The sequence below is a fragment of the Pseudorasbora parva genome, chromosome 17, assembly GCF_024679245.1.
Source record: "Pseudorasbora parva isolate DD20220531a chromosome 17, ASM2467924v1, whole genome shotgun sequence".
NCBI lineage: Eukaryota > Metazoa > Chordata > Actinopteri > Cypriniformes > Gobionidae > Pseudorasbora > Pseudorasbora parva.
The window spans coordinates 12959093-12978705 of NC_090188.1; the positions used below are offsets into that span (position 1 = coordinate 12959093).

At 37.9% G+C, this 19613-nt stretch overlaps 3 protein-coding genes across 4 annotated transcripts; 2 read left to right on the plus strand and 1 right to left on the minus strand.

Annotated features, from left to right (window-relative positions):
• On the minus strand, positions 1-7218 carry eif4eb (eukaryotic translation initiation factor 4eb). The gene is made up of 7 exons (XM_067420958.1): positions 7065-7218; positions 6121-6224; positions 5768-5863; positions 5599-5662; positions 1465-1578; positions 1218-1357; positions 1-979 (listed from the first exon to the last, which is right to left on the minus strand). Exons 1-7 carry the CDS (start codon positions 7080-7082, stop codon positions 865-867), a joined length of 651 nt encoding a protein of 216 aa, XP_067277059.1. The 5' UTR covers positions 7083-7218; the 3' UTR covers positions 1-864.
• fam241a (family with sequence similarity 241 member A) lies at positions 6330-10368 on the plus strand. Of its 2 annotated transcripts, none has more exons than XM_067420960.1 (3): positions 6330-6369; positions 8004-8221; positions 8735-10368. In XM_067420960.1, exons 2-3 carry the CDS (start codon positions 8093-8095, stop codon positions 9023-9025), a joined length of 420 nt encoding a protein of 139 aa, XP_067277061.1. In that variant the 5' UTR covers positions 6330-6369; positions 8004-8092; the 3' UTR covers positions 9026-10368. The 2 variants fall into 2 exon arrangements, with proteins under 2 accessions (XP_067277061.1, XP_067277060.1); XM_067420959.1 differs by lacking the exon at positions 6330-6369 and adding an exon at positions 7513-7748.
• A 2679-nt stretch (positions 10369-13047) lies between these two features.
• On the plus strand, positions 13048-19550 carry adh8a (alcohol dehydrogenase 8a). The gene is made up of 9 exons (XM_067421310.1): positions 13048-13175; positions 13930-14031; positions 14170-14311; positions 16136-16223; positions 16298-16517; positions 17636-17896; positions 18020-18152; positions 18250-18388; positions 18470-19550. Exons 1-9 carry the CDS (start codon positions 13158-13160, stop codon positions 18498-18500), a joined length of 1134 nt encoding a protein of 377 aa, XP_067277411.1. The 5' UTR covers positions 13048-13157; the 3' UTR covers positions 18501-19550.
• Positions 19551-19613: the final 63 nt, after the last annotated feature.

The window sequence follows — 19613 nt, forward strand, 5'->3', positions numbered from 1 at the left end:
AATAAATTGAATCTGCATGAAACTATTTTATTTTCAGGGCCTATTTGATAATGCTATCGTTTTGAAGAGCCAAATCAAGCCAATGACATCCAGACAAGCACAATTCTGTTACAGCATTGCAAAAAAGACCCACAGTTTACTGTTCTAACAGGGAATGTAAACTTATGATGCATCGAAAATTCACAATAAAAAAAAAAACAAATAAAAAAAAAACACTTATCTTGAATTGCAAACCCCCAAATTTAATCATGTTAATGCTTAAAGACTTCAGGTCAATGTAGATTAGCTTGATTACATGCACTCAATGTCCAAATACTATCACAATGAAATGTAGAGGATTAATCTGAATAAATTAAAATATTTATGTTCATTAGGCACTGAAACAGCAACACTGCTGGATAAAAGAACACAGACATTTCCTTTCCTCTGCCATTAAATAAATGGACAATTTCTTAAAATAAAAAATAAAAAAAATTAAATACTTAAATATCTCTGAACAAGACTTGCCAGGGGTAAACGTTGAATGTAACTTTCGTACAATTTTTTTCTTAGGGAAACTGTAGTGATGTGTGAATGTTTGGTGGGAACGTGTAGTGTAGCATGATATAGAAGTAACACATATAAAATGTGTGTGTAACAAGCAACACTGTTATTTTCAAACTTTGTCTGTGCTGCGATCCTCATTTGTACAAGCAGAAGTCCAGGAGTGTTTGTGAAGGGCTTTTGGGAAAAGTGTACTTGCAGGGGTTTCATGGCAGTTTGAGTCCAGTCTGTTTTTGCTTTGGTTTTAAAAGGCAGAGAAAGAGATAAAATGGGTTGGGGGAGAACGAGAGAGAGAGAGAAGATTCAGGCCCATGAAGATATTCAGACCACAAACTTGTTCTTAGTAGTGGAGCCACTCTTAGTGGCCGTGTCAGCATGAGACTGGTAGCCAATGGTCATATTCATAGGGATGCCTAACCGTTCCTTGTACACCCTCCTGCCACACAAACACAATTACACATTGTATAGGTATCATTGTATAGATAGTACAATATCATTTATATCAGGGGTGCACAATCCTGTTCCTGCAGATCTACCTTCCTGCAAAGTTCAGTCTAACCCTGATTAAGCTTCAAGACATCTTCAGCAGCACTTGATCATTACAGACAGGCATGTTGGATCTCCAGGAACAGGATTGGGCAACCCCTGATGTAGCATGAATGCATGAGTCTCACCCTATGTGCGTTATAGCATCTCTGTTCTCATAATCAGTTGTCCAGACGGCAATTTTATCTCCTTTCGTTCGGATATTGACTACAGCCCCGCACACTTCATCACTGTAGTCGTCAAAGGCCTCACCGATGAGGCACAGCAACTGTAGGAATGACACAGGTAAATGTTTGCGAGTCAGGACAACAGAAGCGCATGAATTCCTTGCGTGCATGTTGAGGGGGTGTTCAGTGACTAACTCAGAACTCTTACAGTTTCCAACCAAAAGCGGTCCAGGTCATACTTCCTCTGCTGCTTGTTGAGAGTGATGAGCCAGCGGCCTCCTCTTTTATTCCTCTCATCCTCCCACATGGGCTCAATACCATCCTGCAACCCAAGCACAAACCAAAGTCTACAGTAATCTGGAGTATCTCGTACACTACCTCTATAAAGCAGCAAGTAACACTTAAAGCAAAATTCTACTTCCAAAAAATAATAAAAATTAGGGCTGTCAATCGATTAAAATATAACCACAATTAATCGCATGATTGTCATGAGTTAACTTGCGATTAATCTAATTTTTTTATCAGTTCTAAATATACCTTAAATTAATATTTTTTAAGCTTTTAATATTCTAATCAACATGGGTAAGGCTTTTTTCTTTATTTATACTGTTGTCTGAGGTCAATTAATTACGTTCGTGTGGTTTTTTCATTTAAAAACATCATAACTAATATGTAATAGGCTATTTTCTACACTGGTTTGGAGGCTGTCTTCTGAACGCTTGGTTTTGATAGGCGTGCCGCACTGGAGACTTGGAAATAAACGCCCACGGCTAGGATTGGATAAGATTTGCATATTTTATGAGCTTCAGCTCCTCTGTCATATCAATGCCCCTGTCAGTTCACATGAGGGAGAGATTATTTTGAAAGCGGCATCTGCAAAGATTCTCTCGACCACAGGGCTTGTAAACGTCTTTATCAAGCAAACACAAATTATTTATTTCTCATCCACCTGCGATTGATTGGAATATTATTTCTGTATTACATGGCCCGCACAATCGGTCGATATAAGCTTATAAACTTAAAAATTCAGAATAAGCAGGGATTTCTCTCATTTTAAGAATATAAAGGGAGCTTTTACACTGGCAGTTTAATTCAGAACAGGGCACAGTTCGTTTGAAAAACTGGTAATGTGAAAGCTGTCATGTGGACCTGGGAGCACACCAGAACCACACCATACCTGGGGGAGGTCCGTATTCCACGAGTAGGAATATAGTGCGGCCCCTTTAAGAGATCCGCGTTCCCTGTTGAACTGCCGGTATCTTGTATGTGTGCCGCGATTCACTTGGCCATTGTGAAGAAGACAGACTCGGGAGCGCTCTTGTTCAGAAAACTAACCTGCGTATTCGTTTGTAGCAGAATGTAATGTATTTAGTTCAATAAAACACATGTACTGTAAGAGATGGTGTTAATGATTTACCTCAGATATATGACTCATGAGCGAGAGTGAGCTAGCAGTGCATCGCGCTCGGACTGCAGAGAATGTGCTCAGTGTAAAACGCACTTTTCTTTCTTATAGGCCTGGAGTCTAATAAAAGTTAAACAGAAAATATGGTAGCTTGTAGGCAAAAACTACACTTTTGGTTTAGAATAGTAATGTTAATGTCAACCCTTTTCTTTCCCTATTAATGTTTGCTGCTGCATCCTTTGCGTCTGCTCTCACTTTTTCCAGCTATGGGCTATGCCATGGATCAAACAGAAAATGTGTGCTGCGTTAACGCCAAGCCTGCAGTCTCCCTCTCAGATACTGAAGCTTTCGCACTTTGATTCTCCCCCAGTGACCAGTCCCAGTATAGCCGCCCCACTGTGTTTTCTAATGGACACGAGGCAAACTAAACAATACATTTTTTTCCCCAAAGTTAGTTTATGTCATTGAAGGCAGTTATCATCACGATGATTTCATTTCAAGTGTTCATTATTTAAAATAAAATAATGATTTAAAAAATAATTTAGTTAGTTATCTGATGCTTTAAAAACGGGGGATGTGACGTCAGGATTGACAGCTGAGATCGACGTCTTCTCTGAGTGAAGTTGTCACTGAGACACTAACGGACTTTTTTCGGAATTTTTGGAAGCAGATTGGAGCTCTAATTTCTACATTTCCATAACTGTTTATTTCACACTAACATAATTAATTGTTCTGCATCTGCAAGAGTGTGGGCGGGCTTTTGATATACTGTACTTCCAAAGCTGTACGCAGCTGTACTTCCTACTCTACTTCCTGCGCTCTACTCTGCAACTCCGTTCCAGAAATCGCTACTGCGCAGACCCGGTCCCAAGATGTCAGTGCCGTGCAGGACGCCTGAAAGCTTCAAATATGGCAAGCGGAAACGGATGATGTCGAGTCGTCCATATTTTTTCTACAGTCTATGGTTAACGCGCGTTAATAAATTTAGTGCCGTTAAAATGATTTTGCGTTAACGTGTTTATATATATATATATATACACACACATACACAGTATATATAATACACTCGGCAAAATACTGTCTAATTATCGTTATCGAGAAAATCCCAGAAAATATAGAGATGTAATTTTTTGTCAATATCGCACACCTACTGGCAAGTGATCTAAACAGCTCCATGAGTGGTGGGCGGGGCTACTGAATTAGATGTGCTGTAGGGGCGTTTCGTCGTGCAATGACATAAGGATGATCGTGTTCTGGCCTGGTGTCGTTAAAAGGTTTTTTTAAAAAGGAAGTTTTCAGCTCTGAAACTTACAGGATATTCTTATATTACCATGACCTTTTATATATCAGAAGCTCAAGGGAAAGTTGATTTCTCAATTCATCACCCCTTTAAGCAAATGTAGATTTATTATTAGTGAAACCATACTCAGAGCATGAATACTAGACATGTATATAGGTCATAGATGTTTTTCAAAGAACTTGTTCATGTCTCTTAAGCCTAATAATAAGCAGTGATTTCTCTCATTTAAAGAATACAAATAAAGGGAGTTTTTACACTGGCAGTTTAGTTCAGAACGGGGCACGGTTCGCATGAAAAATATGAAGGCTGTCATGCAGACCGATTGTAATATAGAGTTCAATAAAACGCATAATGGTGGTCCTAATTATTTACCTTGGATATGAGCAAGAGTGAGTTTGCAGTGTATTCACATCGCACATAGCGCATGCAATCTCCTCAGTGTCCCTTTTCAAGCATGCAACAAAAAGCCCCCATCATCCAATATATTGACCCTCATTCTGTTTTCTATCATACCCTGTTGATTTTTGTGATTATGGAAGATGCACGCAAATGCACCAGGATTCAACAGAATCAAGTTGACCAGCGTTACGGGGGAAACCGAGAACTATCATGCTCAGACTTAGACTGCTGCAAACATGCTCAGTGTAAAAATGCCCTTTCTTTTTTTTCGACCTGGAGTCAAATAAAAGTTCAACAGAAAAATGGTAACTTATGTAGGCTATATAAAAATTTGTTTCAGAATAGTAATGTTAGCCCTTTTCTTTCCCCATTTCTGTTTTCTGACCCACGTCTATGGCTGCTCTCGATTTCACCAACTACGGGATTAATCACTGCATTAATCACGCCTTAATAAAATTAGTGCTATTAACATTGAATTTGTGTTAATGCGTCACAAACAAATACAACCACAAATAAAGGATTCTTCAGCCTTTGACAGCATGTGAGGTATGTTCTGTTAGACACATACACATAATAAATACGATCTGTAAAGTTGCAATACTGTCATATATTAAAAAGCATGTTTTACTCACACAAGTGTGCACCATTCCTGGTGTATCCAATAAAGAAGGCACAGCATTGTGTTTTAATCTTAACATTTTTGCAAATGCATTCTTGACCTGTGTCTTGTTTACAAACGTATCATTTTCTTCGGCATGTTTATTGCTCGGTAGCACAATCTGGTAGCGCGATACACGAGTCGGTGGGCGGGGCTTGAGGCGGTGTTTCACCACACAATGACGTCATATTCTGAGACAGATTGTTTTCTGGGCCTGGTGTCAATAAAAGCTTTTCTTTTACTAACAAGGATGTTTTCAACTCCGAAACTTACAGGATACTCTTACATCACACTTAAAAGGCTCAAGGGAAAGTTTATCTCAATTTATCAAACTTTTAACTTATTAAAGAAAAACAGCTCATCAGATAATATGGCAGGCGGCAACAAATGTATGATTGGTCAGTAATATTTTGGTGGGGCTTAGCAAAGGGTCAATTAGTTCTTGAAGACATGATAATCCGTGTATATACATTTGGTAAATTTTCGCAGAGCTTCAATTTAAAGCTGATCATAATAACAGAATTGTCACTTTTGGGTGAATTATCCCTTAAATTAAATAGCAGTTATGAGGGAAGCCTACCTTGAAAAGAGAGTAGTCACATCCTGACATCAAATTACTGGAGATCTGAATGTGGTTATAAAGCCTGTAAAGAAAAGATTCATAAACTCAATTAAACTGGTCAAGTCATTTGAAAAAAAGGAAGAGAAAAATTAAATGTATGCTTATCTCTTGGAACAAAAAGTCTTACGCCCAAAAATCCTCTACTGTGTCAAATTTGGAGATCAGTCTGAGATTGGCCTGCCATGTTTTGCTCTTGTCATTTTTGAAGAACCATAAAGACCATCTTTTGGGGAAAAACAAAAATAACATCTTTACAGAATCTTGAAATCTAAAGAACACTCTTAACATTATACAACAGAAGTGTGATGTGTGCGTGTATATATATATATATATATATATATATATATATATATATATATATATATATATATATATATATATATATATATATACACAAACATATACACACACATGCACACTAGCCTTTTATTGGAAATAACATTATGTGTGTCTAAAAACAGATGCATTCATTCACTCAACCTGTTCTGTAGGGGGTGTTTGAGGTAGCTCTCAGGGCTGACAATCTCCTGATTGGTCTCTTCTGAGATCTCCTCTTCACTCTTACAGGAATTTGAGTTTATTTCCTAGGCAGGACATTTGTAAAGTTTAGTACATTCAATTTCACACCAAAGCAGCCAGTGTGGAGGTGGAGGTGGAGGTGGAGGTGGAGGTGGAGAGAGAGAGAGAGAGAGAGAGAGAGAGAGAGAGAGAGAGAATGACGTACTTATGGTATGACCCTTTATTTTCTTCATTTATTTAAATTAACTCAAGCATCTAGAACAAAACTGTATGAACAGCTGGGACCAATGTTTAATTGTGTTGCATCTGCTGTATAGTCGCTGTTAGTTTTTCTTAACCTGAATTGAATCTAACATGAGCTAGACGTGTTTACAATCATCCATTACTGTGAGCACGAGGGTCTTTTAAATGAGCAGTTTAGAAAAGTTAGAGACTGCAATTTAATCGCAGATTTTAACAGCTGTGCATAAACTGTGGTTTGAGACAGCGTTCATAGTCTGATCTAGCATGGTGTGTCGTCAAACTACAACTCGCTTCGCTTTTCTCATTCGCTGTCTTAGTTTTTGACAGCTGTGCTGTGACGGGCACGGTTTCTTCCCGAAAGAAGATTAAACTAGATGAAAATTGTGGGCAAATGCATAAAGGGTAGTAGTGACGAACATACATCTGGAAAAGTAATTATGTGCCTTACGCGACTGGAACAAGCCGTGCCAACTTTCAGCCAAACTTGTCGAGCCATACCATTCAAACATGCGAAAAACTTTTTAAAAGTTAACAGAGGATGCAATTTAAAAAGCATTTGCCAAAAGTAAGTTTAAGTATATTGTTAAAGGAAGGCTGTTTTGTAGGTTAAGGTGAAACTGTAGGAAAGTGTAAAACAATCTTTGTGAAGTTTATTGACTCACCGGCTCTGCCGTCGCCATTTTACGTGAGTCGTTCAACAGGCCTCATAAGGGACGTTCACGCTTCACTTCAGTGCTTCGCTCTGATTGGCTGACACAATGCTGAGAGCGAATCGAAGGCTTTGTGTCCCAAAACCACCCAAAACCAAAACCTAACGTGGCGTCACCTACCAAAAAGAAGTCGAACACGATCTGATGCGTAAATAAATCATTCCTTTGAGTCGGATCTTGAAAATGAGTTGGTAGAACTAACAAACGTACCTAGATTCTAGAAAAATAATTCGATTTTTATCGAACGTTTAAAGTCAAGTTAGGTAAAAATGAATTTTAGTATTGTTTAATGTAAATTTAAATGCAAATTATATTTAATTTGCATTTGACTTGTTTTTTTATGATCTGAATCAGGGCTGCCATTATGTGAACTAAATGAAATTACAATGAACATAATTGTTCATAAAATCGAAACATTAATACATACAGAAATTTATATGAAACGATTTAGGAATTTACTGAATATGACACCGAAATGTGATTACATGTGACGTTAAAGGGCTGCTGAATCGTTTTTTAACCGGTTCGTTGAAATGAACCGTTTGAAAGAACCGACTGACAGAAATGACACCCCAAAATTTAGTCTACGTAGTTGGCTTGCTAGGTTTGGACTCACAGCCGTGCACTTCAATAACAGTAACGTATATATTTCCAGTGTGGATTTATAATTATTAACAGTATAGTCTAAAGCTGACTAGACCTTATAAAAAGAAATACACGTTATTTCATAGGGCTAGTACATTTACATAATGGACACAATTAAAGTCCATTAATTATTTTGTCATTATAAAGATTATACCAAACTACAATAACTATTTTGTATTTAATTATGGATCTTTTATTATGACGGCACTGGACTCATGACGTAAGGCTGTACCTTCTTGTTGACAGCCAAGACCGGAAGTATCGCCAGCAGCCATCTGGTTCTCAGCCCTTCGGCCCTATCTCAGGTCAGCATTAATCATTCTGTTTTTAGGAATATGTCAAGCACTAATAGGATAGTAAATGATACGGAGGCACGTCATCGTGATGTCTTTTGCGGGACGCGAGATCGAAGCGTGTGTCATTGCCATCGTGAGCGTGCTGTCAGACCCACACACAACGAACAGGTAAGAGTCAGATCTCATACAGTTTAACCAAGCTGTCTTTTAGTTTGCATTTGAAAATACCGGTAATAAATTTTTGGAGTTGCATTCATAGTAGTCTTTTATCTTCCTTTCACTTTGTACTCGGAAATGGCGAATACTTGTTTTTATCTGCAACCTCAGACACATGCCCTGCCTCTCCCTTTCTTTATCAGCGGCTTTCCACATCATAGCACAGCCTGCTCTATGAATAGCTGCTTTGCAATGTTGTCACATTCATTAGGTATAACATAAGACATTCAGTCTAAACTGTTACGCCTCAACAATGTCACTTTTTAGCTTACTGTAGCTAAATAATACAACTTTAGTCTACCAACTTGTTTTTGCCTGTCTATATATAGCTTGAGTACATACAAACTACATATAAACACACTCCCACAGACTCACTCACGGTTATGTAGTGTCATATTGTACAGTATTTGCCACTTTCTGCTTTGTGTTATAATTATGTATAATTTAGTCTGTCTTTGCTCTCAGAATGACCTCAGGGGAAGAGAAAAGCACGATACCTCCGCAGCAGAGCCAGAAGCAGCAGAAGGACCTGCGCCAGAGGCTCCGTTGGTGGACGACTGTGAGAAGATGGGCACTCTGTTCGGGGAGCTCAATAAGTGTCTGAGGGGTATTGGTTTCACCCAGCTTTACTTTGGAGAGAAGATTGTGGAGCCTGTGGTTGTGCTGGTCTTTTGGTTGCTGCTCTGGTTCCTTGGTATCCAAGCCCTCGGCCTTGTGGGAACTCTATGCATTGTTATCATTTATATCCAGAAATAACAGACGCTAAGTGACGGACAGACAGATGAAGGTGCATTTGCCACTCACAGCCTGTGCTAGTGTAAGAGAGGAGAGACTTCTTTCGACAAAAAATTAGCTTCACGAATGTAATTTGAATGAATTTATCAATCCGTATATTGGGTCTGTGCCATTTGCCTTCTTTTTATGTGAGTATTTTCAAGAGGGTGAATTATTAAATATAATCAGAGGATTTACTTTAAATACAGGATTGATTCCTCCGGTCTGAGCGCAGGTGTGCATTATCTATGAAAGGTATTTGTGAAAAGCATGCTTCCCTTCAATATTTGCATTGAAAAAATGGGTGCATATTGATATGCTGACTATCATTAGTTTTAAAGTAAAGTACAGAATAATTAGCATAAATATAACCAGATTTTAATCACAGTTGTGAATGCCAGGTACTGGTGTTAAATGTAGTATTATTACTTGCCCAGGTGTCAGTCCTGCTTTCTTCACAATTGCACTAGAGGGCAACCTTCCTCATTCTCCCCTAACATGTCTTGGGAAATATACCAGGGAAAAATAATCCTTCTGTGTTAACTTGAATGTGTTAATACTACTGTATGTGAATGTCCTGGGGCTGCTGAGATATTTTGGGGTTTCCTCTGACAGTATGAATTAAATAAAATGCTCCAAAAGTCTGAGCAGAGGAAGACTCTGTGTTAAAACCCCAAACTCTTGTGAGTAAAGACCTATGTTATGCACTGTATATTTCTATTTGGTATTCTGATTAGTAGCTCATGTTCATTTCAAAAATTCATGTTACAATATCTGTATCAATGAAATCAAGGGATAACTTCATAAGAAAATATTTAGTATGCAAGTTTTGCTACAATAGAATGTTTGGTATGAGTCATATTCAGGATCCAGAAGTATGAAAATGCCTGTTTTTTTATTGCACTTTTGTGTTTTCTTACACTTTAACATTATTGAATGGCCTAACTTTTTAATCAAAACTGCGCTGCTCTTTATGTAACTGTGAATATCTTTGTAAGATATCACTTCATGTTCCTGAAACTTATGTTTGAATATGATTATTTTTGGTACTGATTAAACAAACCTAAACTTTATTTGGTATGTAATATTACAATTCACAATTGCTGATACAATGCCAAATCTTTTCTCTTATGTATTGGGTTCTTTTCAGTGTTAATCAGCATCTTTTGTGCCATAGTTTATTTCAATGATTTCACCTACATATCATTTACTGTATGCCATAATGCTATATTTTTGGGTGGTGGCGGGTTGTGGGGAATACTTTAATTAGGAAAAAAATTGTTTTTATATTTCACATCTTTCTGCAATCTAAGGGAACTTCAAAACTGGGATATCATAATAAACATTATCATGGTTTAAAATAATTTGTTGTTATTGCTTTTTCCCAATTGAATCCACCAAACCCCTCTGAGCTGCGTTTCCCTAAAGCAAAAGTGCATACAGTATTACTTTTGGAAAGTTCTGAATGTAGGTTAGCAAAAAATATTATTACACATTTTTTAACTTAAGCATGTATTAAGCATTATCTACATACAGTATATCTGAAATAATTTTCTGTTTAACCCAGGACGAAATGCACAAATTACTCCGGCAATATTGGCCACCATTAAGTTGTCTTTTGCTCGTGTTATAATTTTTGACCGTTATTTTCAGTTAACTTCCCCTACTCTCAGTTGTGTTACAGTCCTCACCATTTGTTCAGCCAGGATATTTCAATTTTTTTAGGTTATTTGTGTGTGTGTGTCTGTGTGTGTGTGTGTGTGTGTGTGTGTGTGTGTGTGTGTGTGTGTGTGTATTCCTTGGACTTCATGGCTTGGTTTGTGCTCTAACATGCACTGTTAACTGTGGGACTTGATATAGACAGGTGTGTGCCTTTCCAAATCATGTTCAATCAACTGAATAATAATAATAATATATATATACATATACGTGTGTGTGTGTATATATATATATATATACAAACACAGGTCCTTTAAAAAAAATTGCATATTGTGATAAAAGTTCATTATTTTCCATAATGTAATGATAAAAAATAAACTTTCATATATTTTAGATTCATTTCACACCAACTGAAATATTTCAGGTCTTTTATTGTTTTAATACTGATGATTTTGGCATACAGCTCATGAAAACCCAAAATTCCAAAAATCTCAAAAATTAGCATATCATGAAAAGGTTCTCTAAACGAGCTATTAACCTAATCATCTAAATCAACTAATTAACTCTAAACACCTGCAAAAGATTCCTGAGGCTTTTAAAAACTCCCAGCCTGATTCATTACTCAAAACCGCAATCATGGGTATACTGCCGACCTGACTGCTGTCCAGAAGGCCATCATTGACACCCTCAAGCGAGAGCGTAAGACACAGAAAGAAATTTCTGAACAAATAGGCTGTTCCCAGAGTGCTGTATCAAGGCACCTCAGTGGGAAGTCTGTGGGAAGGAAAAAGTGTGGCAAAAAACGCTGCACAACGAGAAGAGGTGACCGGACCCTGAGTGTGGAGAAGGACCGATTCCAGACCTTGGGGGACCTGCGGAAGCAGTGGACTGAGTCTGGAGTAGAAACATCCAGAGCCACCTTGCACAGGCGTGTGCAGGAAATGGGCTACAGGTGCCGCATTACCCAGGTCAAGCCACTTTGGGCTACAGAGAAGCAGCACTGGACTGTTGCTCAGTGGTCCAAAGTACTTTTTTCAGATGAAAGCAAATTTTGCATGTCATTCGGAAATCAAGGTGCCAGAGTCTGGAGGAAGACTGGGGAGAAGGAAATGCCAAAATGCCTGAAGTCCAGTGTCAAGTACTCACAGTCAGTGATGGTCTGGGGTGCCATGTCAGCTGCTGGTGTTGGTCCACTGTGTTTTATCAAGGGCAGGGTCAATGCAGCTAGCTATCAGGAGATATTGGAGCACTTCATGCTTCCATCTGCTGAAAAGCTTTATGGAGATGAAGATTTTGTTTTTCAGCACGACCTGGCACCTGCTCACAGTGCCAAAATCACTGGTAAATGGTTTACTGACCATGGTATTACTGTGCTCAATTGGCCTGCCAACTCTCCTGACCTGAACCCCATAGAGAATCTGTGGGATATTATGAAGAGAAAGTTGAGAGACGCAAGACCCAACACTCTGGATGAGCTTAAGGCCGCTATCAAAACATCCTGGGCCTCCATAACACCTCAGCAGTGCCACAGGCTGATCGCCTCCATGCCACGCCGCATTGAAGCAGTCATTTCTGCAAAAGGATTCCTGACCAAGTATAGAGTGCATAACTGAACATAATTATTTGAAGGTTGAATTTTTTTTTGTATTAAAAACACTTTTCTTTTATTGGTCGGTTGAAATATGCTAATTTTTTAGATTTTGGGTTTTCATGAGCTGTATGCCAAAATCATCAGTATTAAAACAATGAAAGACCTGAAATATTTCAGTTGGTGTGCAATGAATCTAAAATATTTGAAAGTTTAATTTGTATCATTACATTATGGAAAGTAATGAACTTTATCACAATATGCTAATTTTTTGAGAAGGACCTGTATATATATTTGAACACCCTGCTCTTTTGCAAGTTCTCCCACTTGGAAATCACAGAGGGGTCTGAAATTATCATCGTAGGTGCATGTCCATTGGTAGACATAAATCAACAACAAAAAAATCAAGAAATCACAACATATGATTTTTTAAACTATTCATGATACAGCTGCAAATTAGTATTACACACACAAACGAGACCCTATCTCATAAAAAAATAAAATAAAATACATTATTAGTTTGTTTGTAATATGCAGATTCAATAGCAACCCTAAATTCAACCAATTATTTTAATAGAGTCAACAGCTTGACCAGCATTTTTACATTGATGTGTTTTCAGGATTGCTAACTTGGCTTGGCCCCTTAAAACAAGTAATAAAATTGAGAGAGAGAGAGAGAGAGAGAGAGAGAGAGAGAGAGAGAGAGAGAGAGAGAGAGAGAGAGAGAGAGAGAGAGAGAGAGAGAGAGAGAGAGAGAGAGAGAGAGAGAGAGAGAGAGAAATTGCTTCATCCAGAGTATAAAAATGAACACCAAGAGTCTCTGTCTCTCTTTTTGCATTCATCTCAGCAAAACGACTACATTGACAAATGGCCACTGCAGGAAAGGTTTGTAAATTTGTCTTTTGGTCTCTTCATTTGTGCTGCAAAGCAGTTAATGCATTTTTAATATGACTTCAGTTCCTTTTAAGGTCAATTCCATTGATATTGATGAGAAGCAATTAACAATTTAAGTACATCTACAAATAAAAATCTGATCAATTTAATGCCCTAGTTTTAATAAGACTCTCATAAGACTCTTTTTTGTTTTATTAGACTATTTAATCCATCCAGAGTAAACTAGCAAACACTGGTTAAAAAATGCAAAATCAATGCTTCGTTTTAAATTAATATTGTACAACTTGTATATGTCAATGTTGTGATGTAATATTGAATTGCTTCATTGCTAATGATAAGGCAATATATAAAAACTTACTGTGTATAAAAAGACTATATAAAGAGGTTTAGGTGTCATGTAAACCGAGGTGAAAAATGTTATACATATTTTTTTCTTATGGTTTTTATTTATCTTATTCTGCTAGCTTTCTGTCAACTGGAAACCAGTAAACCATGCTAAAACTACAAAAATGTTCTCTGGTAATTTCATTGGGTTAATATTTATCTGTGATTGTGAAATTTGTGGCTCTAAAAAACAGATGTTTCATGTTTCCATTGGCTTAAGCCATACAGCTGGACAACCTCCAAATACAGATAGAGAGTGTAGATAATGGAAGCATTCAAGCACAGCAGTTATATAAACATCAGTAGTCAACCATTAAATATCTATAAACCATATTGAACCGATCTCTTCTTTGTGCCAAAGGTGATTAAATGTCGGGCTGCCGTTGCCTGGGAGCCCAATGCTCCCCTGATGATGGAGGAAATAGAAGTCGCCCCACCTCAAAAAGGAGAAATACGAATTAAGGTGGGAAATATCCCATGAAAGTTGTAAATTCAGTTTAATATTATTATATTAATACTGTGTAATAATATAATACAGTATAATAATACAGTGATATTGTTAACTTGGTATTGATTAACAAGGTATTCTCCTGTCTTGAAGGTTGTAGCTACAGGTGTGTGTCACACTGACCTTTATCACCTGTTTGAAGGGAAGGACAAGCGAGGTTTTCCCACAGTGCTGGGACATGAAGGCGCTGGTGTGGTGGAGAGTGTTGGACCTGGAGTCACTGATTTCAAACCAGGTCACAAAACTAAAACTACATTTTAACAATGCTAGTCCATTCTTTTATTTCTCCTTTAAAGTTCCCATTAAATCAAAATGGAAAAGTTTTTTTTTTTTTTTTGCACAGATGAATGTTGCAGCATTTATTATAAATGATTTATTTGTACACACAATTATTTTATTTGTGCACTCATAATCTTTCATCAAAAAAAATTGTAAAATTCACAGCTCAAGCGCGGTACCGTGGCACCTGTGCTAAGTCCATTCGTGAAATTTCCTCACTACTAAATATTAGACAGCCAACTGTTAGTCGCATTATAACAAATTGGAAGCAATTGGGAACAACAGCAACTTAGATACAAAGTGGTAAGCCACTTAAAATCACAGAGAAGGGTCAGCGCATGCTGAGGCGCACTGTGAGCAAAGTCACCAACTTTCGACAGAGCCAATAACTACAGAACTCTAAACTTTGTGTGGCCTTCATATTAGTGCAAGGACAGTGCATAAAGAGCTTCAGGGAAACGGGTTTCCATGGCAGAGCAGCTGAATCTAAGCCTTACATCACCAAGTGAAATGCAAAGTGTCGGATGCAGTGTAAATCATGCCGCCACTGGACTCTAGAGCAGTGGAGACGTGTTCTCTGGAGTGACGAATCACAGTTTCCAGGAGAGCAATACTTGCCTGACTGCATTGTGCCACGGGTAAAGTTTGGTGGAGGGGGAATTATGTGTGTGTGTGTGTGTGTGTGGGGGGGGGGGGGGGGGGGGGGGGGGGTTCAGGGCTTGAGCTTGACCCCTTAGTTCCAGTGAAAGGAACTCTTAAAGGGGTGGTTGCATGCGATTTCACTTTTGTAACTTTAGTTGGTGTGTATATTGCTGCTATCTGCAAAGTTACAGCGCTGATAGTTCAATGCAAACGGAGATATTGTCTTGTATGGCAGTATATTGCCTACAAAAACGTCCTGTTTGGACTACAACGAGCTTCTTAAAGGTGCACTATGCAGCTTTCCGTCCACTGGAGGGCGACTATTCATAACAAATGCGTAGTTTGATGACGCAAAGTGTGAGCGCAGCATCTTGGGAGATGTGGTCTTCCCATCACAGCTGGTGGAAAATAGAACTCGGGCAGAAATCACGTTCATGCATGCGGTTATTAACGTTACTGTAGTCTAAAGCAGAGCAGGACCGAGTGTTCTGGACCTGAGCACAGCTGCTGGAGCGATTGTTAAACAAATTCCCGCCTCGCGAATACCGGGACTTTTATTATGACAGGACGGGACACATTCGCCGGGCGCCTGCACAGATCCGCTCTTCCGGTTATGATTTTGAGGTAATGTAGCTCTGTTTATCATATTAGATACACTTAAGTGTGTTTAAAACGATGTTATGACTTTACTCCGTGCGTTCACTTGTTCACACTGCTAAGAGTAAAGCGCTCCTGCCAAATAAAAGCTGAAACCGAGGGTAACGCAGATATGACGCGATTGAAAGGCGACTCCCTCAAACACTATGCTGAAACGTCCCTGTCCTTAGTTAAAATAGCAATTTTCTCACAATTTACAAATAGTTGGAAACTTCTGGGATATTGTAGGTACTCAACTGAACAAAATATATAACACTGGTCTAGTGGTTTTTGGATATTTTACTGCAAAAATACTACATAGTGCACCTTTAATAGAAATAGAGTAATCACTGTCCCAATGTGAGCCAGAGTCCTTACTGTCCTTTCCAGTGCCCGAATTCATGTACACGATACACTGATTCGCAGCCTAGGAAACTTATTCAGATGCACTTTATACAAGTAAAACAAATAAATGTGTAAATCTTTGTATTGTGGTGAACAGGTGATAAGGTCATTCCACTCTTCATCTCTCAGTGTGGGGAATGCAGATTCTGCAAGTGTCCAAAAACAAACCTGTGTGACCGCAGCTGGTGAGAAACAAACATAACTTTTAAAATTATTTAATTTCTTGCTTTTTTGGAAACATTTTTTTTTCCCCTGGCAGGACAAAAAATTATCACGACATCATGTCTGAACCCACAACACGTTTTACTTGTCGTGGTCAGCCTATCTTGCAGTTCATGGGCACCAGTACCTTCTCAGAGTACACCGTCATAAACCAGATCGCTGTGGCAAAGATTCATGATGATGCTCCACTCGAACGCGTGTGTCTGCTCGGCTGTGGTATCGCTACTGGTTATGGAGCTGCTGTCAACACAGCTGGGGTGTGTATAGATGTTGCATCTATTCAAAAAGTGTTTGGACACTTAAGCCACATTTGACTGAATGTCTTTGCTCTATAACAAAATATTTAATTCAAGGGTCATTCAATTTTAAGGATTAGTTCACTTCAGAATTAAAATTTCATAATAATTTATGCACCCCGTTTCTTTCTTCATTCGAAAATAAATTAAGGTTTTTAAGGAAACTGAATCTAAGAACTCTTTTGTGTTCCTATCTATTTATCTATGAAAACTTTATTTAAACTTTCATACCCTCTATAATGGATATGCTTTTAAGGTTTTAACAAGTGTCCAAATAATTTTTGTGGCTGAATAGTGAGGTGAATGTTAACCTGTTAACTGTCACTGGCCCACCGGTGGGCCCATATGACACTGCATGTTTAAAACAATTATATCCTATATTTATCCTGATCTAATGTTACTATATATCATTCGAAAGCTTACGAACTCAAGATTCAACCTGTGAAAACCGTTTTGATATCGAACCTAGGGTTACCATAGAAACAGTGCCCTAAATTATTCCTCCCCTAAATTATTCCTCCCCAAGTGGCGTCGTCATGTTTCATATTTATTTAACTACTTTATAATAAAAACCTTTTCTAATCTTGACAAATGTATAGTCGAAAAGGTCTGAGTCTCACGGTTCTATATCTGAAAACTGTTTTGTGATATTTGAACAAAAATATATACATTTGACACAGGAAATTGCATTTAAAAAGCAATAGAATTTCAATGACACCCGGTGGCTATTTGTGGTACAGCACCTAAACAAAATCTCATGGGAACTTCAATTTTTGTGATATCAACTTCAAATTTGGAAGACAAATTTATTAGATTTACAGTAAATTTACAGTATATTTGATTTACAGTAAATTTAAACTTCCATAACTTTTTTATACTTCATGTTTTTGAAGTGATTCACTTGAGCAATATTCTGCTGACTGTCTTCTTTAAAATGAGATCAAACTTATGTATATATTCCAAAGCATTCTTGAATGGCAACCATTTAAGTTTGGATATTGAATTTTCATGTATATTTTCAAAATGGGGGTGACAGTTAAGGTGCATTACAATAGTGCTATGTTTGTGTTTTTGTGAAGGTCACACCAGGATCTGTGTGCGCAGTGTTTGGACTGGGTGCAGTAGGTCTGGCTGCAGTCATGGGCTGTAAAAACGCCGGAGCCTCTCGCATCTTTGCTGTGGATATTAATGAACAGAAGTTTGAGAAGGCAAAGGTCTTTGGTGCCACTGATTTTCTGAATCCAAAAGCATATAATAAACCAATCTCTGAAGTACTGGCAGAAATGACCAATGGAGGAGTAGACTTCTCACTCGAGTGTGTGGGCAACACTGAAGTAATGGTAAGACCTCACTGACACATTCTCTACAACATGTAAAAGGTGCATTTATTTACTTACTAATTTAAAAGCTTTCAGTACTTTCAGTCTTTTTGTGTTTGTGAATTAATGTATTGTTGACCTCAGAGGAGTGCGCTGGAGTCGTGTGTTAAAGGTTGGGGTGTGAGTGTTTTGGTTGGATGGACTGATGTGAAGGACTTTTCCGCACGACCAATTCAGCTCATTTCTGGAAAAACCTGGAAAGGATCTCTGTTTGGTGGTAAGCAAGCTGTCAGTTAATGCTTTTTATGATTTTCAGAGAAAGAACTTGAGTACATGCCTGTGCATACAGTACATTCGTTTTTGTTTATGTAAAGGTTTTAAGAGCAAGGACTCTGTTCCAAAACTGGTTCAAGACTACATGTCCGGCAAAATAAAGCTGGACGAGTTTATAACACACAAAATGAGTCTGGAGCAGGTCAACGATGCCATCAACCTCATGAAGACTGGAGAATGGTACATCTCATCTTTCTTTTTCTGAGGTTAATATTGGAAAACTAAAGTAGGCCTACTAACATTTTTTTTTCTATCTTACAGCATTCGATCCATCCTGAATATATCCAAATGAGAAGCAACTCATCTTCAACCAATCATATTCTAGGCCACAGTTTTAATCCATTTCTTCTCTTCTCCCTCTTTATTAGAGTAGTAGTAACCAGCTTCAAGGTTTCTCTTTAATAGCATATTCCAGCCCCCAGCTTTATGACATGAGTCACAAGTGCATATAAACGTTAATGTTTAGCATTCAAAAACTGTGCTATTAATCTGCAAGGCAAACTAGTTCTGAGAAGTTTCGCAAGGAAATGTTATCTATGGCAAATAAAAAAGAGACAAGCATATAAATCATTTCAAGTGGTTTTGTAGAACCGATTTATGATGCCGTCAAAATAGTTTATTTCTCTCCTCTGAGCCAGACTCTCCAGCATTTGTCCCGCTTACATAATAATCATGGGAATGTTAAGAAGCACCAAAAAATGTGCAGCTGCGCCCCAGTAGCTTGAACTCATAACCTGCCAAACTGATTCAAACACCGAGAAACATGCTAAATACTTTACAGCATGTCTTTGTCAAATTATTTTTTCCGATCTGCCTGTCTTGGGTGCATGGACAATTTGTAGAAACCATTTTTCCATATTCTTCCAAAATGTTTAAGACAAACTGATGGAAATGGATAGCTCAGACGTTATGCAGACATGCCCAATACCAGTTTATCATATTGAAACTATTTCTGAAAGGTTTAGATAAAGACATGAATCTTGTTATCCAGTTCTGTCTGGCTAAAGGTTAAATGATGTGAATAGCAGCATCAATAATTCAATACATAGGCCTTTTAAATATTAGGCTAGAATACGGCTAGAAATATTTTCCAGCTGCTTTTGACTGAATTTTATTTGACATTTTACAATTTCAATGTATTTTAATTGCTTTGTGGTGATTACCGGAGATTCACCCTTCATTTTAAATGGCCAAAAAAGGAGAAAATATATTTAATTCAGTTTGAAATCTGAAACACGGAACTGAGATGCATCAAACCAATAAGTCTGCAACTGCTTTTCAGGCTTTTACATTGCTCTTTAAGTAGCAATGATCAGAAAATAATTAAACCATTTGTACTCAACCTAATGTTTCCTCTAGGTGTTCACAGACACATTCTCACTGAAAATCTATTTAACTGGACCTT